General features: G+C 35.7%; 3 protein-coding genes across 3 annotated transcripts; 1 reads left to right on the forward strand and 2 right to left on the reverse strand.

The window, feature by feature from the left end:
• Positions 1-11357: 11357 nt before the first annotated feature.
• On the reverse strand, positions 11358-13843 carry LOC145901479 (exopolyphosphatase PRUNE1-like). Its single transcript, XM_082989178.1, has 8 exons — positions 13759-13843; positions 13566-13670; positions 13150-13346; positions 12720-12907; positions 12411-12595; positions 11925-12155; positions 11766-11854; positions 11358-11615 (listed from the first exon to the last, which is right to left on the reverse strand). Exons 1-8 carry the CDS (start codon positions 13810-13812, stop codon positions 11543-11545), a joined length of 1122 nt encoding a protein of 373 aa, XP_082845304.1. The 5' UTR covers positions 13813-13843; the 3' UTR covers positions 11358-11542.
• Positions 13844-14950: 1107 nt separating this feature from the next.
• On the forward strand, positions 14951-16716 carry LOC145901489 (translocon-associated protein subunit gamma-like). The gene is made up of 5 exons (XM_082989185.1): positions 14951-15154; positions 15407-15533; positions 15763-15864; positions 16243-16374; positions 16531-16716. Exons 1-5 carry the CDS (start codon positions 15025-15027, stop codon positions 16598-16600), a joined length of 561 nt encoding a protein of 186 aa, XP_082845311.1. The 5' UTR covers positions 14951-15024; the 3' UTR covers positions 16601-16716.
• Positions 16605-20346, reverse strand: LOC145901482 (uncharacterized). The gene is made up of 11 exons (XM_082989181.1): positions 20176-20346; positions 19544-19650; positions 19360-19478; positions 18851-18921; positions 18715-18768; positions 18207-18335; positions 18054-18122; positions 17753-17806; positions 17441-17509; positions 17109-17188; positions 16605-16834 (listed from the first exon to the last, which is right to left on the reverse strand). The coding sequence occupies exons 1-11, from the start codon at positions 20267-20269 to the stop codon at positions 16742-16744; spliced, it is 939 nt and encodes a 312-aa protein (XP_082845307.1). The 5' UTR covers positions 20270-20346; the 3' UTR covers positions 16605-16741.
• Between the last annotated feature and the right edge of the window lie 47 nt (positions 20347-20393).

The raw sequence follows: 20393 nt of genomic DNA on the forward strand, positions 1-20393 counted from the left end.
AAGTGAAAAAAAAAACACTTTCTTCACATTTAAACATATGAAAACTTACTCTTGTTGGTAGCTGAAGATGCGTTTGAAATTTCACTTGCAGATGGTGTGCCACTTTCACTTTCTGACATGAAGAAAAAACAATTAAATATAAACATTTTTTCAAAAGTTATACATGTTTATTGAATCATAACATTCACAAAAAAATAAATTGCCAAAGTTTGCAAGGTAAAGGAAAATAAGAGGCAGTCGGTTTAGAATTGCTTTCTCATGAAAATTAAACAAATGCATACAAAAAATAACCACTATCCATAATGCATGAAAAAATTATTATCGGTAATTTTTTTCAATTAATGGCACTTTTAACTTAACTTACCCAGTACAACATCAGGTGTTGGTGTTTGAACCTTAACTTCATCCAAAGCAATGGAAAGAACCAATGATGATGGAGGAGCAATGGATCTTCTTCTCAAGGATCCAGATTGACTCGAGGTGACTGACTCTTCTTCCTTGTCTGTGTCTGTCTTCAGGTCAATGCTTATCAACTCCTCATCTAAATTTGAAATAACAACAAGTCAATGACATCTTACACACTTTTACAAACATTTCAACCTGCATGTTAACCAGTTCACAACCAGTTCGCAACACTTAGTAAATGGATATTTACAACAAATTTTATCAACTGTTAATGGTCAATTATTTTTGTTATTAATAAGTTACTCCAGTATGACGACCACAAATTTATTTCTGTCTCTTTATTTGTGACATGCCACATTATATGCAGTTTTTAGATGTCATCGTCTATTAACATATCCACATGACCAATGATAATGACTTCATTAGCATAGAGTATTTGCAGAAATATTTTAAATGAACATGTGTTTAGAGCCATGTATTTCTTCTTGAAAAATATGTTGTTGGAATTTTATGATTTTTGCAATTGATAATTGTCATGAAAGCTATCATACTTGAAGGTTTAGTTGGTTCTTCAGTAATTTCTTCTTCCTCTTCAGAGTCAGTGAGTAGGTCAATGCTTCCTATTGTATCATATCTCACCCGGTTTCTGTGCAAAGTATAAGATATTTTCTTTTTAAAAAAATTGCCCTCTTTTTAGCAACAAAAGCATCATAAGTTTCAAATGTACCCATAAATGAATGGGAGTTTTAAGAAAAGAGTATCTTGTGTTATGTAAAGAACAAATTTTACTTACTGTTGAAAAGTTTGTCCATCACTGTCATTATCGGCTTCATCATCTTGAACATGTAACTTCTTGAGAGGCTTATTTGAAATCTGGACAAGTTCTTCATCAGTGTGGTCACTTGCTGTGTGATGGGCCCCAAGTTTGTTTGACTCTGCAGTTATCACTTGGCTGCTAAAATCTATTGATTCTGAAGAAATGTCAAGAAGGCTGTGGTCAGGTAACTGAAATTCACCAGATTTCTTCTCCTTTTTTATTCCACTGTTATCAACAGTACTAAAAATATCAACTTCTTCTTGTTGTTTGTGGAATTTCTCAACATTCCCTATCATGTCTTTTGTTCCATGATCATTTTTACTTGTAACAACTGTGTGCAGTGCAGCCTCATCAGATTCCTTATTATTGATACAAGGCTTTACCAAACCAAATACTACATCTTCATCAAAATTTCCATTTAAGAGTTGTTCATGCTCCTTGTTTCCAGATCTTCCTGGATCAGTCAGTTCCATCTGGTTATCATTGAAAATATTATCAGGAAGCTCATCATTATTAGATAATTGCTTGCTGTCAAAAACTTTATCTATGTCTACAGTCTCTTCTGTGTCCTTTGCAAGGTTGTTGGTTGGCAAAGTCTGCAACTCATCAAAAACTTCTTCAGTAGAAGGCTTTGTCTCATGATTTTCCTCAGTAGTTTTGATTTCCTCTTTTTCTTGCAAAATTTTGTGTTCGTGTGTAATGTTTGTTTCCTCACAAGAAACATTCTCTAGGATATTCATTTTTGAATCATCAACAAAACTATGGCTGTCATCTTTGAAGTTACTAAGATTAATAGTTGTAACTTCTTCCAGTTTTGACTCATTGTCATCCATTGTTATATGTTGACCCACATCACTTATTTCAGTATTTTCATATGACAGATTACCATTGCCAACATCGGATACTACTAAAGCTTGGGCTTCTTCTTCACCAAGAGCATTTGAGAGGCCAACTTGTACAATTTCCCCTGTTTCCTCGCTTAAAGTTTTGTTAAATATCATGCCTAAGGTGGGTGAATCATGTCCTGAATCCGAATCTTGTGGAATTTCAAGTACACTTATTTCCAACGTTTCAGCGTGTGGGTCAAGGTTTGTATTGATGTCGGTAGTTGTTAATTCTTTAGTAACTTCTTCCACAGGTCTGGACAAGGCCTCATTTCCTCCAAGTTCTATTTCTGTTTGATTCTTATGGTTTATGTCATTACTTTGTGGCAAAACATTATCAGCACAAGGTTCAATGTTATCTGCTGCCATGGAAACAACTGTTTCATCTACGATTACATCATTCAGTGAATGATCATTCCATGCATTGTGTGAATCCAGCACTTTTTCTTGTAAGTTCACAGAAGAAATTGCTGCATTTGGCATAAATAAATCAGCACTGTGTTCATTTAAATCTGAGTCCTCTGTTTCACTTGGCCTTTCAAGAATGCACCATGAATCTTCAGTGGTTGTTGAATTTGCATCAGATTCTATTTCCAATTCACTTTCACTTGATGCAAATTGTTTGTCACCGCTGTCCAAATTTGAAGAAGCAAAATCCTCCTGTAAATTTTTATCTGTGATTTCTTCACTTGTCTTAACAAGTGCAGCTTCAGTAACTTCAGTGTCGTCATCAGATGATACAGAGTGTTGTTTTAGAGGTTCCCATTCCTCATCATCAACTTCTTCAGGCTCCGATTCTTCTTCTATCACTGGAAGTGTGTTAACCGGCTGCATATCTTGTTGAAATTCATCCCAGTCGGAATCAAATGAAACAAAATTACCCTCAGATGCAGTTGAAATCACAGTTAAACCATTTGCTTGAGGAATCAATGATTCATGCATAAAGGCTGCATTTGAAACTTGTGTCAAGTCAATGTAATCACCAGGTGCTAAATCATTTTCTTCTCCAAAATCTTCAGGATTAACAAACACTGTACTTGGAACAACATTTCTCTTTGCATGGTCATCAACTCTTACATATGGTACAGATACCACCACATTCTTCTTGCCCCTTTGAGGAGCTAATTGGGAGCTTGCAAATGGATTGTCATCAAACTCTAGGGAAATTTGACTTATATTATCACCTGTTTGATTTTCATCACAGAAAGTTTCATCCAAGTCAGATATGTTCATTTGATCAGAGCCAAACATACTTCCCTCATCTGAAGAAGATGATGCCCTTTCATCGTCATTATTTTCATTTTTACCACTATGTGAAGAGTTCACATCATCAGTAACATCAATCTGGTCTTCAGAGTTACTCATACAGTGCAGATCATTTTTTAACTTTGTGTTTGATTCTAATTCATTCAATTTATCTTCATTTTTAACTGACAAGTTTATCTGATTACCCAGTGTTTCATTGCTAGTGTCTGAAGGATAAGTGTGACCAATATGTTTATCAGTTATGGTTGTGGGTATTTCCTGAAATACATTGGGGTCTTCACCAATCAGGTCTACTCCATGGCTTAGTGAAGTATCTTGCCCATTGTGTGACTCACTGTTATTTTGTGCCATAGTGCATGTATTGTTGACTTGGCCGAAGTTCATTTCCAAATTGGATTGGCTTTCTTCTTCACCAGTTTCATATTCTGATATCCCAGAAACAGTGTCAATTGGTTGCTGGTTTAATTCAATGCCCAAAATTGGATCTTTTTCACTATGTTCCAGGACATTATCCTGCTGAACAGTTGCAGAACATTCATCATCAGGTTTGATAACTAACATAGTTTCACTGCTATTTTGTGGAACATTTTCCTCCTGCAAGGATTCACCTGAATCCTGTGTGTTTTGCTGCTCCTGGTGAGCACAAGTCGAAGAAGGAATAATGTCAGCCTCAGTTGAAATATTTTCGTCCACAGGCAACAATGCATGAAGGGAAACTTTTTTCTTTTTACGTTTCGGAGCTGTAGGTGCAATGCTTTCTATTTGCTTATCATCTGGAAAATCATACACATGAACACTATCTTTGTTAATTGTTTCTTCAGAAGTGTTCAGTTTTAAAACATTGGGTACTTCTTCTGTTTTCTGAAATTCCTCGTTTTCATTGTGGCTTATAGAAACATGCACAGTGCCTGTGGATTCAATCATAGAATAATTGTCTTCAATTTCATATTCAAGTTGACTTTCAGAGTCTTCAGTTACAATTGTTTCCATGAATTGACCAGACAACATATCATCATTGATAAAATGCTGTGAAGCTTGCTTTTTGACTTGTATTTCTGAAGCAGTTTTTTCATCGCTGTTCAAAACACCAGGAGTCAAATCTGTGAATTTTGTTTCATCAGGACTACTTTGTGCAACCAAAATACTTGCATCTCCTAGTGCTTCCTGTGATTCTGGTGTTATATTGTTGAAAAGCTGATCATCAGGTTTGTCAAGTTTAGGCATCTCTTCATCATCACTTGACACAAAGCTCCCTACCAGTTTATTTTTATCATTTAAACTAATTGCCAAACTAAGTGAACCAGTAGTGTCAGTTTTCAGTTCCTGAATGGTATGCAGTTCTATATTTTCTTCAGCACTGCTTGTTTGTTTGTCAAAAATGTCATTGATATCTGCTCCACCTGTCAAATAATTTGTGTTTTCCAGCAACTGCAGTTCAGGGTTTTTAGATGCAACTTCACTGCCAAAAAGATTTGCAAACTCTACGGGTGGTACCAAGTCTTGGCATTGTGTTACAAATTCATCAGAGACTGTTTTTTGAAATCTTTTTGTGCTTGTTTCATTCGCAGGGTGACTGTCTGCACCTGCAATTTCTAACATATTACTGCTACTACCTTCTCCATGGGTTATGAATGGATTTGATTTTACACTGGCAAAATCTTCGGTGTCAAAAACACTGAATGCTGAAATTTGATTAGTTTGTTGTGTTTCTGTGCTTAACACTGGCAATATAGGATCAATGTTTTGGAATAGTTGTTCAGGGGCCGAGTCTTTTGGCAGAGCTGAACTGTCTGACGTATCTTTAGTGCCAGCCAGTTCAAATAACAGTGCATCCTCCTTACTTGTTTCTACTTCTATAGTTAAAAGTTCAGTTGCTTTAATATCTGCAACTTGGTTGTTATGGGATATGTCAGCATCACTGAAGTAAGGTGCCTTACAATCTTCTGCACTTGCACTTGTATTAAGTAACACACCAATCTCATATTCAGACACACTTTTACTTGGTGTTTCTTCATTTTTGTTTTTAAAGGCAAAAATTTCTTTTTTTATATCATTTTCCAAACTAGATGAACCTTTCTTGTCTTCTGAAGTACTGTGTTCAGGTTGGTCATTCATTGGCTCATGAGCAATGATCAACAAACTGTTATCATCGAAGTCTGGCAAAGTGTTGTTGTCATTACCGAAGTGGTCAAAGTTTGTTAGGTTTTCTGTCTTGTTGACTTCCATATTAGATAGTTGCATTTCATTCACAGGCATCTTATCTCCAATGTTTGATTTGTTATCAACCAAACCTTTTGAACTGGTGGTTTGTTCAATACCCAATGCTTCATTCATAACATTAGCATTGACAGTAAGATCATGTTGTTTAGTTGTATCTTCCAACATATCATCACCCAATAGCTCATACTTAGTGACTGGCAATGCATTTATCTCATCAAAAATTGAATTTGCAGTTGACAGGTAAGATTGTTCAATAGGTCTTTCAGCGTTGTTCTCAAGGGTGGAATGAGTATCACTGCCTGCACTTCCTATTGTGTTCGTATTGTCAATGTCCTGTTCATCGGTGTTCATGTCAGTGGTATCTGGTACATCTTCATTTTTTTGGTTCAAATCAAGCAAACCATTAACACAGCTGTTGTCATGGACAGTCTCTAGCGAAGTGGCTGAGACCAATAGTTGAGTTGTTTCCATGAGTTTTTCTGCAATGTCTTTCTTCCTTTTCTCCCTTGCTGGTGGTGATGGCATCTCAAAAACATGTTCCATATTAGAAAGAGTTGCATCACCTGCTTCTTCTTCACCATTTTTCTCTGGTTCTAAATCAACTTGCTCTAAAACATCATTTGATAAAGATTTATTATCAAAATTCAAACTATTTTCTGTGTCTTGTTGAAAAACTTCTGCATGGTGTGACTGCAGGTTTTCTGGATATTGATCCTCCACATTTTCTGTCTTGTTGGTTTTAATATTAGGTAGTTGCATTTCATTTACTGGGATCACATCCTCAATTTTTATTTTGTTATCAAACAAACCTACTGAAGTTTTGTTTTGTTCAATACCCAATGCTTCATTCATAACATTAGCATTGACGGTAAGATCATGTTGTTCAGTTGTATCTTCCAACAAGTTATCACCCAATAGCTCATACTTGGTGACTGGCAATGCATTTATCTCATCAAAAATTGAATTTGCAGTTGACAGGGAAGATTGTTCAGTAAGATGTTCCATGTTATCTTCTCCAAGGGTGGCATCAGCATCATTGCCTGCAGGTACTGTCATATACATATTGTCTGTGGATATTTCAATGTCCTGTGCATCAGTGTTCGATGTAATAGTATCTGTCACATCTTTATTTATTGGGTTTAAATTAAACAAACCACTTTCACAGCTGTTGTCATTGACAGTTTTGAGCAAAGTAGTTGAGACCAATAGTTGAGGTGTTTCCATGTGTTTTTCTACAATGTCTTTCTTCCTTTTCTCTCTTGGTGGTGGTGATGGCATCTCAAAAACATGTTCCATATTAGAAAAAGTTGCTTGGCCTGCTTCTTCTTCACCATTCCCCTCTGGTTCTAAATCAACTTGCTCTGAAACATCAGTTAATAGAGAAGCATTATCAAAATTTGAAATCTTTTCTGTCTCTTGCTTGAAAACTTCTGTATGGTGTGACTGCAGGTTTTCTGGACATTGATCCTCCACATTTTCTGTCTTGTTGGTTTCCATATTAAATAGGTGCATTTCAATCACTGAGATCTCATCTTCTGTTTTTGGTTCATCATTAAACAAAGCTACTGAAGTGTTGTTAAGTTCAATATTCAAAGCTTCATTCATAACATTAGCATTGACAGTAAGATCATGTTGTTTAGTTGTATCTTCCAACATATCGTCACCCAATAGCTCATACTTGGTGACTGGCAATGCATTTATCTCATCAAAAAATGAATTTGCAGTGGACAGGGAAGATTGTTCAATAAGTCTTTCAGCTTTATCTCCATGAACAGTATCAGCATCACTGCCTGCACTTCCTGTCATTTTTATATAGTCTGCGGATGTGTCAATGTCCTGTTCATCAGTATTCAATTTAGCACTATCTGTCACACCTTTATTTATTGGGCTTAAATCAAGCAAACCACTTCCACAACTGTTGTCACTGACTGTTTCTAGCAAAGTGGTTTGGACCAATAGTTGAGGTGTTTCCATGTGTTTTTCTACAATGTCTTTCTTCCTTTTCTCTCTTGGTGGTGGTGATGCCATCTCAAAAACATGTTCCATATTAGAAAGACTTTCTCCACCATTTTTCTCTGGTTCTAAATCAACTTGCTCTGGAACATCAGTTAGTAGAGAAGCATCATCAAAATTTGAAATCTTTTCTGTGTCTTGCATGAAAACTTCTGCATGGTGTGACTGCTGGTTATCTGGACATTGATCCTCCACATTATCTGTCTTGCTGGTTTTCATATTAAATAGTTGCATTTCATTCACTGAGATCTCATCTCCTATTTTTGGTTCATCATCAAACAAAGCTACTGAAGTGTTGTTAAGTTCAATATTCAAAGCTTCATTCATGACATTAGCATTGACGGTAAGATCATGTTGTTTAGTTGCATCTTCCAACATATCGTCACCCAATAGCTCATACTTGGTGACTGGCAATGCATTTATCTCATCAAAAATTGAATTTGCAGTGGACAGGGAAGATTGTTCAGTAAGCCGTTCCAGGTTATCTTCTCCAAGAGTGGCATCAGCATCACTGCCTGCACTTCCTGTCATTTTTATATAGTCTGCGGATGTGTCAATGTCCTGTTCATCAGTATTCAATTTAGCACTATCTGTCACACCTTTATTTATTGGGCCTAAATCAAGCAAACCACTTCCACAACTGTTGTCACTGACTGTTTCTAGCACAGTGGTTTGGACCAATAGTTGAGGTGTTTCCATGTGTTTTTCTACAATGTCTTTCTTTTTTCCTCTTGGTGGTGGTGATGGCATCTCAAAAACATGTTCCATATTAGAAAGAGCTGCTTCACCATTTTTCTCTGGTTCTAAATCAACTTGCTCTGGAAGATCGGTTAATAAAGAAGTATCATCAAAATTCAAACTATTTCCTGTGTCTTGCTTGAAAACTTCTGCATGGTGTGAATGCTGGTTATCTGGACATTGATTCTCCACATTATCTGTCTTGTTGGTTTTCATACTAAATAGTTGTATTTCATTCACTGAGATTTCATCTCCTATTTTTGGTTCACCATCAGACAAAACTAATGGAGTGTTGGTTTGTGCAATATCCAAAGTTTCATTCATAACATTAGCATTGACATTAAGATCCTGTTGTTCAGTTGCACCGTCCAACAAGTTATCACCTAATAGCTCATACTTGGTGACTGGCAATGTATTTATCTCATCAAAAATTGAATTTGCAGTTGAGAGGGGAGGTTGTTCAAAGAGCCTATCAGGGTTATCCTCTACATGGATGGCAACAGCATCATTGCCTACACTTCCTGTCATTTTTATATTGTCTGCAGATGTTTCAATGTCCTGTTCATCAGTGTTCAATTCTGTCACATCTTTATTTTTTGGGCCTAAATCAAGCAAACCATTTACATAGCTGTTGTCATTGACAGTTTCCATCAAAGTGGTTGAGACCAACAATTGAGGAGTTTCCATGTGTTTTTCTACAATCTCTTTCTTTCTTTTCTCCCTTGCTGGTGGTGATGGCATCTCCAAAACATGTTCCATATTAGAAAGAGTTGCTTCACCTGCTTCTTCTTTAGTTGGTTGACTTGTGGATTTTTCATGGTGTTCAATTACTTTTTCCTCACAACTTAATTCTGAACCAATGGAAGTGTCTTCTGTATGTTTACCTGATTCATCATTCACACCTGTGTCAAAAATGCACTTTGCTATATGTACGTTTTCATCATGTTCTGTATGTAATTCTAGGTGAAGATGTATTTCTGGCTCTGAATTAGACACCAATGCTTGTTCTTTAGGGTCATCTGTTTTAGAAACAGTTGTATCAAACACATTTACATGTTGTCTTTCTTTGCTTGTATCACCAAAAGATGGAGAATTTTTGTCCGATACTTGATCATTTTCATCCCCGGTGTGGGTGACTGATTGTGGTGTTTCACGGTTACTATTTTCTGTGTGTAAACCAAATGTGTCACCTGTGAAAATCTCATCTTTTGTCTTAAATTCAGAGCCTCTAGTGTTTGCTTCATAAGTCAATATTTCACTTTCAGGTACTTTGTGTTCTGCAAAAACATCAACCGACTGATTTTCATAATCTTGAGTATTGTGATTACTTTCATGTCTCCCAATGTCTGCATTGCCCTCAAACACATTTAACTCCTGCACGTTTTCACTGACTTCCTCTTTACTGTAAGCTGCATTTAAGTGTGTTGCAGTATCAGGATTGTCACCACTGCTGGAACAAATTGTCTTCACACAGTTTCCCATGATATTGTCTGACGGGTCAAATATGCCCTCAGAACTATCAAACTGGTCACAGGTGGACATGTTGTCAACAAGCACGGATTTATTGACGCTGTCAACACAGAAAACATCAAGCATTGGTTCACTATTTGCTAAGTCCATTTCACTTTCACCAGTAATCCCGGGCTGCACAAGGAAATCAACTGTTGCTAATTCATCAGTTTGTTCAGGTAAACTTTTTTCTAACACGTTAGGTAAACAATTGGAAGTGTAACCTTCACCAAGCAAAGTCATTATGGAATCAGCTTTCTCTGTTGATTCAGGTTTATTGACATCAGATGTGAAGTCTGTGATGTCATTGTTTGCTTGGTTGTTGCTAGGTTGAAAATTAACTTGTGCTTTGTCTGCATTTGTATCGCCTGGTACCTCTATTGCTTTGCTACACAAATCAGGACCAAACATATTGTCAATATCTGTGGTGGGCACATCACTGTTTTCAACATTTGTTTTATGATCACTTGTATCCTCCAAAATGGCAATTTTTTTAACCTTATTACCTGTAGAAATAAGTTCATTGTCAGACTCAACAGCAGGTGTAGCCACTGAAAGATAAGTTTGTTGGTCAATTACAGGCATAAATGCATTTCCAACACCATCAAAAGCCTCAACCTCCACATTGTTTGATGATATATCAAATGAAGCTGTTTCATCATCATCGACTAAATTGACACATGTTTCACTTGATTGTTGGATACTGTCATTGTTATTCAAGGGTTGCAAAACATTTGGGATTTCATGTCCAATAGTAGCATTACTTTCATTTGCTTCATGAAAGTTTGTTTGAAAATCTACTGGCATAAGCAAATTAGTGTTCTGTTCGTCTCTCATCTGGTGAGGCTGTGTTTCTGTTTTTCCTTTATCACTTAACGCAGCTGTCAAAGGAATAACATCCATCATGCTTTGTATTCCACCAAGATAATCTTTATCGTAATCTATTTCCAACGTTGTCAAATCACCTGGATCACTTTGTTTAATGCCAGAAAACTTATCGCCAGGTAAATTGTCAAACAAACCTAACAAATCATCTGTTTCACCTTTCTCTGTCTTGCTGTCATCTACTTTGAACCAGTTGTTGTCATCATTTAATCTGGTGTCAATTTTATCAGAACTTGATGTTGTAACTCCAAACAAATCCAATCCAAATGGGTCTTCGGCAACAGGATTTGAGCCAGTTGTCTGTGTGCTTTCTCCTAAATCGAAAATATTTTCTGTGAATGTTGCTCCACTATTAGTAGGTTCGATTTGACCAAAATCACTGAATATATCCAATATTCCATCTTGTTTGTTGGTGTCTAACTCCAACAATTCACCATGCTGTTGTATAGACAAACTTGAAGCTGAAGTGTCTTCAGAAGGACTGTTGACATCATAATGATCTGACGGTGATGTCATACTTAAATTGTGTGGGCACAATACCTACATTATCTTATTATTAACTGAAAGTATACACTTCTCCTGGTTTAGTAGCACACAATGCCTAATTTCGGTTGCTTTATTGGCTGACAATGAAAACATATAATTTAGGATACAGTCCTGTCACCTTGTACATCAAATCTCTACACACACACACGTTCCTTTTTTTAAAACTGGTATCATGCACTATCAGATTATGTTGGTGATTGCGTTCACAACAAGTTACACATTAACTTGCTTTACACACATAAACCCAAAGCACTTTTTGTTAGTTTTGGGCGATCCACGCTTGCTGTACCACTGGCATTACTTGCTTTCTTGATGCTTTGCAATTCAACATCCTATGTACAAAAAACATATTTTGAAGCTAATCTTAATAATAAACATGAGTAAAAAAAAAATTTCTAAATCTACCAAATTTACCTTTCTGGAAACTACAGTTGCTCCAAATTATATTTACAGAATGAAAACATGTTTACTTTTCAAATTACCTCAAAAAGACAAAATCGTTTCTTGCAAAAGGCAGATTATCAGTTGCAATAATTTGCAGCTCTGTGCACTGCAGCAGTTTATGACTAATCTGCATTAAAGATGAAATGAGTTGTTGTGTGTCTGAATTACATGTTATTATGGGATTATCTCCCCGTCACCTCATCCCTTAGTTCTTTGTCTTTACTGTGGATTACAATAGGTTTGTATGTTGCTCCAGTGGCGTCGGTGGCAACAGGGGAAAGGGAAACCCAAGCAATGAAGTTGTTGGAATCACAAAACTCTAAAATGATACAAGCTGCATTTTGCCTTTGAAAGAATTCATCAGCTGGTTGGTGCAATGTGCTGAACAAAAGTCTTCTTTTGGCGGAGTTTTCCAAATACTTTGGGTCCTGAAAATATGACAAACAACACATTATACAGTGTGATAGTGAAAGGCAAGCCAAGTAATTTGTTCATTAGGCCATTATCCTGTAAACACCACCAAAATCCTGCCCCTTATTTTGAAAGCAACTAATTTAAGTCATGAGGTTCCCTGAAAGTTCTTCCCAACATATATGTAGCATGTTTTGAACAACTTAATGTTAAAACTATACATGGCATTTACCACCTCACACAAAACAGTGAAAAATTTCATCGAGATCTACCTTCAACATGAGGTCAGTTATGGAAAGCCCATCAATATTAAACTTGGCTTGGCTTAATTTCTGATGAAGATCAATAATTTCTTTGCTTCCTCTGACATTTTTCAGCTTCTCAAAAACCTCTATGTCTTTTGGTGTAGTTTTTCCAACTTCAGGGGCAAAGTTGCAAGTGTCCAATAAAATAGAACCTGGACAATATTGACAGTCAGCAACACCAAAAGAAACAAAGTTTTTGGAAATAATAAAAAAAAATGTTTTTTTTTCTTTTTCAAAGTCTACTGCAAAATAATTTGTACAGAAACATTTACAAACTTGTAATTAATACTTTGATTTCATTTGGCAAAGTGGAAGCATCAAATTTGTCCAGAATTTCTTCTGCCACAAGAGTTGAGCATGAACCTACAGTTTGTATGTTAATACGAACTCGGTCAGAAAAGGTTTCTGTTATTGGATGATGATCAACTATCTCGACCACCAGGGCGTGCAGTAAACCTTTAGACCTAAAAATGTTAGGATAAAATAACGACAAAAATACAAACATCAAGCCTTTCCAAAACATTATCTTTCAACCACATACAATGAAGAAAATATTAAATTTCAATAAAGTTTTAATATTACTTTCTGGTAAAAGTAGCATTGGGGGTCTTATGAGTGTTTAAGTTTCTTAAAAAAAATTGCACAGCCACCCTAAAAAATGTAATAACTTAAATTCAAGTCATAAACACGTTTTCGTGAGATTTACTTGGATATGCAGTGGTGATCCACCAAAGTAATTTTTACATTGCAATCGTTTAGTTCATTCCACAGTATTTCATCGTCAAACATGAGACATTCAACCTGTATGTTGAGCATTTCCACCAAGAACATAATTTCTGTTCGTAACTTTAAAGATTCACGGTTAATGTTCATCACCGGTACATAAGTATGACCGTCATCAAGCTGAAAAACATTAAATACATGCAAAGACATTACTGATTCATTTGCAAACAAAAGTACCAAAATATTTGTAATTTAATGCAAGTTTATTAATGTTAATGTATAAGAATAGAAATTCAGCTGAATGGTGCATAGTGAAACATCTCTGTTTGCATGTATATACCCACATTTAAACAAAATTATTCTACAACTACTATAAGTATTTTCCCAGTTGCACATTACCTTGTTTTTGTACCATGCATATGCCAAAGCACATGAAAAGGAATCCAAATCACAGGACTCATTCCCAATCACAAAATGGATGCATTTGTGTGGAACTGGTGACAACTGCAAATTAAAACAAAGTTTTTGCATCTCACCAACTAAAAGTTGAAATGAAACGGTACAGGTTTTTTGTAATACAGGTTTGACTCACCAACAGTTGCTTGTAGGACGATTGCGTTTTAGCTAAATAACTACTTAATTCCATAGTTTAGCCCCAAGGCCTATATCAAATAAAAACAAACCAAACCTCAGTCACTTCGATTACAAAAAATACCTCGAAAATAATTCAGCGCATGACTAACTAGGCAATATGTAATTTTTCGCCAATATGTCTAACGTCTATCAAACAGCAAGCCCCATGCAGACTAAGCTAGTTGACCTGTGGGTTCATCGATGGACCAGAAGCATTGATTCAGTTCAATTAATTAAATATTAATTTGGACCTAGAAGTACTTTAACATATACTGTAATAGTTAGATTGAAATAATGATTAATCAGGCGTAAAAGTATTTCCGCGATATTTTTTTACTTCGACAATACGGGAAACCCCAAACGTTTGCAAAAATATAAGATCTTTGTTGGCAGCAGAAATCTTAGATACTTTTATTGTTTTATGTAAAGTGATCAAGTAAATAGATTTGCTCCAGGAAGAAAGGGTACATTGAACTATAGAGCGCAAATGTCGGGGCCGTGTGAAATAAAAATCAGCCGGTCCCAAGCCTTTTTAGTTTGGCGATCACATTAGATGCATGGGCGCCAAGATTTTGCAGTAGAAATTCCCAAACATTGACATTTTAGGGCACCCTTTTGGAATTCATGGGTGTCCCAGACCCATATGGACAAGAGTTGAGAAGTAGCATGGTAAAAAGGCGAAGATCTTTATCAAACATGTTACATACTTTTGAAGTGTACCATAGCCAGAACTCGTTAATCCGGACCTCGATCACCCGAAACTAGTGGTGGGATTCAGCCGGTTCGCACCGGTTCTATTGAACTGTCTCAAGAAATTTTTTGAGATCGGCGAACCTGTTAGCAATACTGGTTACTGTCCATATGATCTTTGTAACAGAACGCTGAAAAATAAGACTTTTGTGATAGAACCGGCTGACAAACAATTTGAATCCCACCACTGCCCGTAACCCTGTCATCTAAAACAAAAACTTCCAGTAAAATCTGATTTCCTTCCATGCATTGTATCTCACATATTTTAGGACTTATTAAAAGGAAGTCTACTAATTATAAAAAATGCCTATTTTTTATTTCAAGGTAAATAATGTTTTTACACCTCACTGCACACACACGAGCACCACACGTCACCAAGCCGTTCATGCGTAACACTACGCGGAAAGTGAAAACGTTGATCATTCTTGACAGAAATTGTTAAATATTTTGTTGTTAAGTGAAGCAATCGACCGAAATGTCTCCGAAATCCGGTAACTTCAGCAAAGAAGAGGAGCTGCTTTTGCAGGACTTTGGTAGAAATTTGTCAAAAAAGTCTTCTGCCATATTTTACGTGCACGCACTTTTTGTTTCGGCAATTCCGTTATGTAAGTTGAAGTTTGGATTTTTTTTCATAGGACTGTAGCTTTAATTTTTTAAACCAATTGAAGTTTACATAAAATTGTCGAAAATAAGCTTAATCTGTACGATATTTAAATATTGAGGAAAGTAATGACGTCTTTTTGAGATGGTTGGTTTTGGCTACATTAAGCTTAACCTACTTGCCTTATATCTCCCGTTAACAAAAACATATATAGAAATTGTTGTAATTAAGCATGTATGATGTTATGCATTTGCAGGGCTGTTCAACAGGGTGCATCAGATGGAGCTGCTTGATAATGTTGTTCTCTTTGCTATAGGAACATTTGTTAGCGCTTATCTTATTTCTATGGCTTACAAAAACAACAAGTTTGAAATGAAACACAAGTAAGTTTTACACCATAAATACTAATGGAATACATTATGGAAATAAATATGAACAAATGTGGTTTTAACATTAGGCGTTATTGTATTACCTTTAAAAACGAACAGTACCTGTAACGTGTAGTTTAACAACTTTTTACAGCACCCATTTGTGGCATGTTGCATACTTTTTCAGCATTTTTATGATTTAATAAGAGCTTGTGATTTCATAAAAAAATTGAATATATTTTAGAATTGCCCAAAAAAGGGGTGAAGGAGTGGCAGCAGAGGTTTACAGCAAAACTGCTGAATCTGATGCTTCTAAAAAAATTTCAAAGAAGGAAAAGGACGAAAGGTAAATAAACATGAAAAGACAGTTGCTGTGGAAATTTGGTGTGATGCAATCAACAATGTGTGGAAATAGTTGGGCATCCCACTTTAAATGCCTTGATTTCAATCACCTGGTCAACAAACTAAACTACATAAAATTGCAGTATCTTTTTTTTGAATACTTTCAATGATATCTCTGTGACCACCTGCATCAAAGTTCAACTAATATTTTTGTATTCTGTCAGTTCAAAATAAAATGCTATAGTAGTGATGCCAAAAAAAATGGTTTTAAGTTTTAATCCTCGGTGCCCAGTCAAATTTTACCCTGCCCTCTATGAAGAAACACTAATGTAGATGGTGCTAATTTTTACATAAACATTATTTTGCAAATCACTTATTGCAGGATTCTGTGGAGAAAAAATGAAATAGCTGAAGCGGAGTCAATGCAGCTTGCTGTGTTCTACAGCAACTCCCTGTTCATCATCCTGCTCATTCTTTCATCATTCTACTTTTTTAAGAACTACACTCCAATGTTGTATCCTTTTTGTATGATATTTGTTTGCAAAAAAACACTCTTTGTAAGAGAACTCTGTTTTGCTATTAGTGGAAAGGTAACTCAACAAACGACAATATAAATAATATAAGACATACACTGGTTGGTGTTAACAATTCCTTAACAAGTTGTTTTTAGCAATTATATTGTGTCCATGGTTGGATCAAGTGGTGTGACAGCACTCCTCTCCACATCTTCCAAGAACTGAGCATTAGTACTGTATTGGGTGATAATGGTTCAAATTTTTCTACATCAAGATGAAGCACTGACTATAGTTTCGACAACGGAGAAAAAAGAGCAATAAAAATAAACTCGTAAATGCAACTGGTCGTCTGTGTGCTTTGTGTATTCACGGGTGTTTCATGTACATCCGGGAGCTTGCTTGTGGTGAGGAATATTTATGATGTGCAGGTGATCCACTAGACCCAGGAGAGTATGAAATCTGTGAAGGAAACACACTTCAAAAGATCCTGTCCAATGACATATAACCAGAAAGTTGTTTAAGTTTTGAGGCTACAAATTATATGTAAATATAGTTTACTCAATACACAAATCCAATCCCCTTGGTATAAAGTGGTTATTAGATAACATTGCTTCTGAGACAATTCAGCAAATATAAATAAACCCCCAGAGAAAAGTAGTTAGCGACCCCACATTAAACTCACAGTTCAAGATCTACTGCCCCAAAGTAAAATTTAAGTCCCTATAATCTTTACCACATCCTTTTCCGACTTGATGTATCTCCCTGGAGAGTTAGACCTTGCATGAGGATGTGAGAAGGATGGAGAGGAGTGGCCTGAAGCAAAATGAAAATAATTACATACAAAGATGAAAATGTAATAAACACTACAGGAATCTGTCTGTGTTGCTCAGACCAATGTGCCTTCACTCCAGGTATTAAAAATACTCAAAATGAGTGGAAGATGACTATCATTGGTGCGGCCTTCTCAGCTATCATTTAAATAAGATTATACTGACTGTAACTCTTGTTGGGTATTCTTGACTACAAATAATGATTTTGAAATGAAACTGATGAGTTTTATCGTACCGTATTCATCGTTGATCATTCTTATTCTTCCACGAGTTTGTTCTTCCATGAAACTTGATTCCGGTTTACCTTCAAATACAATAACGATCAAGTAACAACTATAGAGTGGCAATACGGTAATAACTTAAAAGTATAATATCTCGAAAAGTACACGGTCAATTTCCACGAACTTTGAAAAAAAGAGTAAGTGTATGGCCTTGAGCAAGTGTACCAATTTTGAGGAAAATCCAAAAAGGTCATGCTTTATGGGTTGGGTGATTTGACATAAAATCACTCTATAAGCAACTGTATTTACACAAATAAGTTTCTTACTAGGTTGATAACTGGTGTGGTGACCACTGCCTGGTCTTTCAGGTGTGGAATAACCTGGTTTAAAACATTTGGTTACGTCACATTTCAATAAAAGCAACACCGGTAATGTCTCAGAAAATATTACTGTCTTTTTTCAGAAATGTGATTATTGATATCGTTGTGACTTGAAACATCACATCACTCCAAAAAAGTATTTTTTTCTTTTTTTTCAAAAAAAATTTTCATGGGATGTATATGTGATACAGTGCATATCATTTGCACATTTAAAATATCTGTTCACATTATACAAGACCAAACTTACGTCCAGGAGTTGAATTTGAAACAGAATGGTGACTACTCCCATGGGCTGGTGACAAATAAGAACCATGTGCTGCAAAGGAAATATTATAAGTTTTGAACATGAGAATAACCCAGGGTAACAGAACTCTCACAAATACACAGCATTGTCACCCACCTGCATATGAAGATTCATGTTTATGTTGTGGGGATGAGTGCATCATGTTGGGACGGGCGTACATGTGGATCATGCTACTGGGGTTGGGACTGTGTGGTCTCTTTAACCCCTGCTGCATAGGTTGGCCTCCTGCCAAAAAATGAAACAATGCCTAAATCTAATGATATTACAAAACCACAATTTTGAACATTGGTTTTAACAGTAAATTTATCACGGTAGCTCTCAAGGCAGATTTGGATAACTGGATAATTCTAGTTCTTCAGTTTAAAATATTAGAACCAAATGTGATATATCAGAAGAATTAAAATTTACTTGTTTATTTGCCAGCAATCAAATAATTTAAAGGACACAAAACTGTCAGAAAACCGCATGAGAGTTTCCGTTTAATTATGGAGCATATTGAATGTAGACATGTCTCATTAACATACAACTATATTAGTGCAGAAGAAAGCAAAATATCACACAACTTATTATTAACAGCACAAATTCCAGTAATTTTTAATCTCACCTGATAATGCCCTGCTTTGTGATAGGTATGCATGTTGACCTTGAACTCTCCCACCTGCATCAAAAATATTTAACAAAAATTTTTGAACAATGATTCAAAATGGTCAATATTAAAGAATATCGCCAAAGGTACCGACCTTGGCCCATCATGTGACTGCTGATACTCATTCCATGTTGGGAATATGGATTGTGTGGACTAGCTGCTTCACTGTTAACAAAAATCAAGAACATTTTGTTGGGGAAAAATTACACAAATATCATGCATTACATATTCATGTTAAAAATAGTTTTCATGACATGGAGGTAAGCTTAATAAATGTTTCATGTATATACAGTTAGTAAACTATAAATATACATATACACACAGTTTTTGAACCACTGTGTGGTAGAAAATCAAAAGTCCTGTAAATGGTGACACAGACAAATTGTAACCGTTTTAATGAATATGGTTGACCCCTTAACAATTTAGCAGTTTAGGCCATCTTTTCTGTTTTTATGACATATTTTTATGAATTAAACAGTTAAATTGTGATTTTTATAAGTTCAATTTTAATTTAAGTAGACAATGTATGAAAATCTAACACAGACTGAAGACACAACTGAAAACAGACAAAGTTTACAATAATACACGAATATTCCAAAATACCTTTGTTCTCTAAGTCTAGCTTTTCGTTTACTTTCCTCTTGCAAAAGTTCTTTAAATTGTAAAAAGATATGATGCTTTTCAGTCCTGAGGCCAGTAAGTTTGTCTTTCAGCTTATCTAACTGTACAAAAACATGAAAATGTGACATATAGACAACAAAACCTAACTTAAACAAAAGTTATTTACTTGTTCTTTAATTTCTTCTAGCGTTGAATTTTCTTCCTCTATTTTCTTCCTAATTTCTTCTTCCTCTTTTGCTTTGCGTTCAGACACTTTTTCTGCTTCAGCCGCTTCTGCAATACAGAAAAAAAACATCTTAAAGTCAAGATTAAACTTCTGCAAACAAGATTTACTGAACATTCATTAAGCTACACTAATAAGTTGAAACAGGGGCCCTGTCTGCAACTCATTTAACATATTGGTTCTTGTATAGACATGTTTTTCAAGGGCCGACAGCACTATTGGTTTTTGAGCAGTTGATGGGTCGTAACATAAGGTTCCTAGGGGTCTGTAGGCTACTTAGTTTGTTACCTAATGAATAAACTGCAACTGCCAAGTCACCGTTGCAGATGCTTTCACATAGTTGTTTTTTTCCAAACTACATTGCCCCCAGATTATCTATCCATAATTTGCACATTTTAAAATTTCATAATTTTTTCTAATTAAGCTTATTAACCATAATAATTGATGACTTGAGAAAGGTAATTTTGGCTAGTTCAGGGTGTCAAAGCAAATTGCAGTGCATCTCATCTACACAATCAGCTAATGGTACTACAATGGGAAAACAATCAAAAACTTACTCAATTACAAATGCTTACCTTGTTTTCGCTTTTCTCTTTCTCGTACGATATGAGCTCGTAGTGCCTGTTGCATTAATGGTGACACTTTCTCACGCTCAATAATCGCAGGCATGGTTGCTGGACGAATTGATTATTTACCGACAAACCTTTTTGGTTCTCTGCATAAAGAAGTATTTATGTGTTGTTGTCTTGTGCATATGATATCTATCTGAGTGCTACTCAAGCGTGACCAACTT

Source organism: Ascidia mentula, chromosome 5 (genome assembly GCF_947561715.1).
Source record: "Ascidia mentula chromosome 5, kaAscMent1.1, whole genome shotgun sequence".
Lineage (NCBI taxonomy): Eukaryota > Metazoa > Chordata > Ascidiacea > Phlebobranchia > Ascidiidae > Ascidia > Ascidia mentula.